Source organism: Nanorana parkeri, unplaced genomic scaffold (assembly GCF_000935625.1).
Source record: "Nanorana parkeri isolate BGI_ZX_2015 unplaced genomic scaffold, ASM93562v1 scaffold2888, whole genome shotgun sequence".
In the NCBI taxonomy this organism is placed as follows: domain Eukaryota; kingdom Metazoa; phylum Chordata; class Amphibia; order Anura; family Dicroglossidae; genus Nanorana; species Nanorana parkeri.
The window spans coordinates 1-4,016 of record NW_017309156.1 but is presented as its reverse complement, the minus strand read 5'-3'; the positions used below and the strand labels follow the sequence as shown (position 1 = coordinate 4,016).

Here is a 4,016-nt window from a genome sequence, read left to right as displayed (position 1 = left end):
TATATATATTAGGGCACATATAAGGGTATAGTGTTGCACTACATTGAATTATTATAAGTTGCCTGAAACTGAAATAATATGCAGATCAAAGTTCATCCCTTCAATTTGCAGATGAATGAAGCAGAAAGCATTGTATCTTTGTATTACTTTGTATCACTATCTCGCATCTGAACAATGTTGCAGATAATTCATATTTACACAACGACTCACCACTGTATTTTGACAACAGGAAATTGCCAAAAAGTGTGAGGGGGAGTATCAGTGAAGCAGAAGGATAGGATATTTGTAATGTTTTTTTGGGTGCGTGTAGCATCCACAGTGTCCACAACCGGTTAAGCAAGGTGCTAAGTCCCATAACCCACACCAACAAATTAGAGTTCATATGTTTCTTACCTAATATGTGCACTAAACGGTGATTGCTATTGGTTAATTAACACATTATTGATCACAGACATAATTTTAGCAGCAATGAAAATATAGTGTGCAATGTGTTTCATGAAATACCTTTTTTAAGATAAGTATTCCTTCCTGTGTATTATTATCTGTTTTGATGTCAAACAGATTCCCACCATCTCCAGGAACAATGCTGTATTCAATTTCAGCATTCTTTCCAAAATCAGGATCCACAGCTCTTATCCTTCCAATTGGTGATCCCACTGGAGAACTTTCTGGTACTTTAAGATGAAATATACCTAGAAAAAAAAGAAGACCAGGAGTCAAAAGTGAAAAAAAGTAAAACATTAAGTATGAACACTTATAAAACAACAAAATACACACATAAATGTCTTGGTTAAAATACCAAAATACTCTATGGTTACAATACTAATGCAACACATCTTTGCATCCCCTGACTAATGTGTCTTCTTGATTGACACCCATCAGATTCAGATGCTACAAATGAGCATTTGGATTATTAATGTAGGATTAACCCCGAGGCCTTGGCCGAAGCCTTTTTTTCCCCATTTTTAACACCCATGTTATAATCCACATTTTAGGCCTGAAAATTATTTCAAAACCCCAAACAGTATTCATTTTCTGAAAGCCAAGACACTGTAGAATAAAATATCAGCAGTGGCAAATTTTTATGTTGCATTAGTGCACCTCCTTATCAAATCAAATTTAGGGAAAAATGCACTTAAATGCCCCAAGACGCAACACAATACCCTTAGAGGGCTTACAATCACTTGTATTGTAAGGCCGACAGTCTGTTTAAACGGGCCCGCTGCCAGCGACGTGCTATGTACGTCTCTGGTCATGCAGACATTACTAGGAGCCCGATTACCTAAATGAGACCTTAAAAGTATGCCTGACTGCCCATAGTAGAAAATGTCAGAAGAAGCGCATGGTTCAGGATAGTACAGTCACATGAAACCATGTTTTATTTTTTTTTACTAAATTCAGTTTTGTTATCTAATGTTTTAGATGTTGTTGTTCATTCGCGAGACACCATTCATTTGTTTGGTAGCAATCCTGTTTCAAGCATTGCAAATACACATGAGCCACATTCCAGTACATTAAACTTAAGGGTCCTCATAAGAGAATAGGCTGCATTGTAATGTTGTATCTCAAAATTCAATGCACTTGTTAAAGCTCCTGTAAGGTTGTTGGCCATATGAAGCCTAATATGAGCCCGAGAAAGCAATATGGTGTCCACTGTTACATTTCCATGATTAAACTCCCTTTAAATGTAAAGAGAAACATGCATTATATCATCAACTTCAGCCCACTCCCAGGCAATCTAAACTAAATAAAACTAGCATAAAATAATTGACGGTCAACTGAAATCAGCTATCGTACTTATAGTAAGCTGGGAAAGTCTTTGTTAAGCTGAGAAAATTTAGCACATTCTTGCCTTATCTACCTGGTTAGACTGTTTGGAGAGTGCAGTCTTCACTTAAAAAAACTTTTCCAGGTGCCAATCTGCTACATACTGTCTCACCTATTCAGATAAATTGAGGCAAAACTTGGCAGCACCTGAGACTTGTTCAGCAGCAGTAAGAAATAGGGTAGTGCTGTATTTCTAGCATTAGCTGCCAGACCATACATTTAACATTTCAATTTGCTCAGCTGGTACACGTTCTGTATATATAGCTACTTAATTTTACTGGGACAGGAAGTTTATGCTAAAAGGTTCATTTCAATTTGCTCAGCTGGTACACGTTCTGTATATATAGCTACTTAATTTTACTGGGACAGGAAGGTTATGCTAAAAGGTAGATTAAAGGTGCCCATACACCTGTCTTGCGATGGTCGTATGCTTCTTGAAAGCCCGTACGATCTGCCCACCTTGGACAGGCAGATCGTACTTGCGATCATCGAAAGCCCGCCCCGCTGAGGGGCGGGCTTCCGATGACGGCAATGCAGAATGAGCAGGCTAGAAACCCGCCGAGCATGTTGGCTCGACAAAAGACGTGCGACCGTACAGTAGAAACGGTTGCACGTCTTAGTTCGCACTTCTCGATTCTCGTACGATCGCGGGATTTCGCCCGATTCTCGTACGAGAATCGAGCAGTGTATGGGCACCTTAAGGCCTTGTTCACACCAAGCACAGAGCAGGTGCAGATCAGAGCAGTTACAGACCGGAGCAAAACTGCGTCCAATGTATTCCAATGGTATTTTTAGCTCCAGTTCACATCGCGGCGTTCAGTTCCATAGCAGGTAAAAAAACTGCAGCAGGCACTATTTTACCTGCTCTGGAATACATGCAAATGCATCAAAAACACATGCAAATGCCTGGAACACACTGAAAGCCCATTTTAAAAAAAACAAAATTTTTAACCAAAAACGGCACGGAATACATCAAAAACGTGGCACAGCCCACTGCACTGCATGTGCAGAAACTCATGCAGATCTGCTCTGCATTTGGTGTGAACAAGGCCTTAGTCAGATCATCTCTCAACAGTTATTACCTTCTGTATTACTTGTTCCGTCTTGTAGATTGAAAGCTCCCATGAGCAGGGTCCTGTTACCATATAATGTTTTGTTGTGTAATATCTTCATTAGATATTTTGATATATGGGAATATACTCTATGTAAACAATTGTTACACAACTCCCCACTTTTCAATTGTGTTACTGTGAGTCTTCTACTTTAAAGACCTGTCCATTATTTTCTTTGCTTAGCACATCCCACATGGGTGGTAAACAGCAACATTATTTAAATCCTCCAATCAAGTTCCACCCTTTGTACATTTGGTGGCCACTATACAGAAAGGAGGGGATATAAGGTATTGTTACCATGCCATATGCTCTCTTTTACCTGGGACACAAAGGCATTCAGTATGAACATGCATAAACCTTAGAGGTAGAACACTACCATACTTGTAGGGAACAACTTTATGTTAAAGTACTGCACAAACTGTTGGTGCAATATAAATCCTAAATAGTAATAATAATAACAACAATAATATCATTCCAGTAATATTATATCCTAATAAAAATGTAATGGTAGCTGTTACGAGCATGTTATGTCCTATGGAGTAAGATCTGCAACAGCTCATTTATCTCATTTATTCTAAATTGATAGTCATATGTTATACAAATGATATTTTAAATGCTGTTTCACTTTTGATGTTGAAGGGAAAATATGTTTTTTACACTGTCACCAAAGGATGTATGCTCCTAATATCCAACTCAACAGCAATATAAAGTATCTATTATATGAGACACTGAAAATAACAGGGAACAGCTGTAAATGCTGAGTTAGTGAACACTGATGTCTATTATAATTAAATAATTGGTAGATTTGTAGGATATTAATTTGAAAAACAATAGATGCTTTGCCATGATAGTTAAAGTATATATGAAGCCATTTTTTTTTCATTTTGCATAGCGTAGGGGAGGATAACACTATTGTAAGGTTTTTTTCCAACCTGTGTCTTATTAGAGAGCATTTTCCCTTACCTTTCTGTCCTGTAGACTCAACAGGAAGTGAGAAAATATCAGAACAGCGGTGATTTTGTTTTTAGCATTTTTGGGTGTTTTAACCCTTTCGCTGCCAAGCCCTCCGGAACATTT

The 4,016-nt window shown here is 38.0% G+C and overlaps 1 protein-coding gene across 1 annotated transcript in view; it reads right to left on the bottom strand.

Moving 5' to 3' along the window:
• LOC108802474 (cadherin-12-like) overlaps positions 1 to 692 on the bottom strand; it is a gene marked incomplete at its 5' end in the record, with an annotated part of 53,280 nt that extends 52,588 nt beyond the window's left edge. The window contains one exon of the mRNA XM_018574332.1: positions 505 to 692. Coding sequence (XP_018429834.1) covers positions 505 to 692 — 188 coding nt within the window. The remainder of the gene's footprint in view (positions 1 to 504) is intronic.
• Between the last annotated feature and the right edge of the window lie 3,324 nt (positions 693 to 4,016).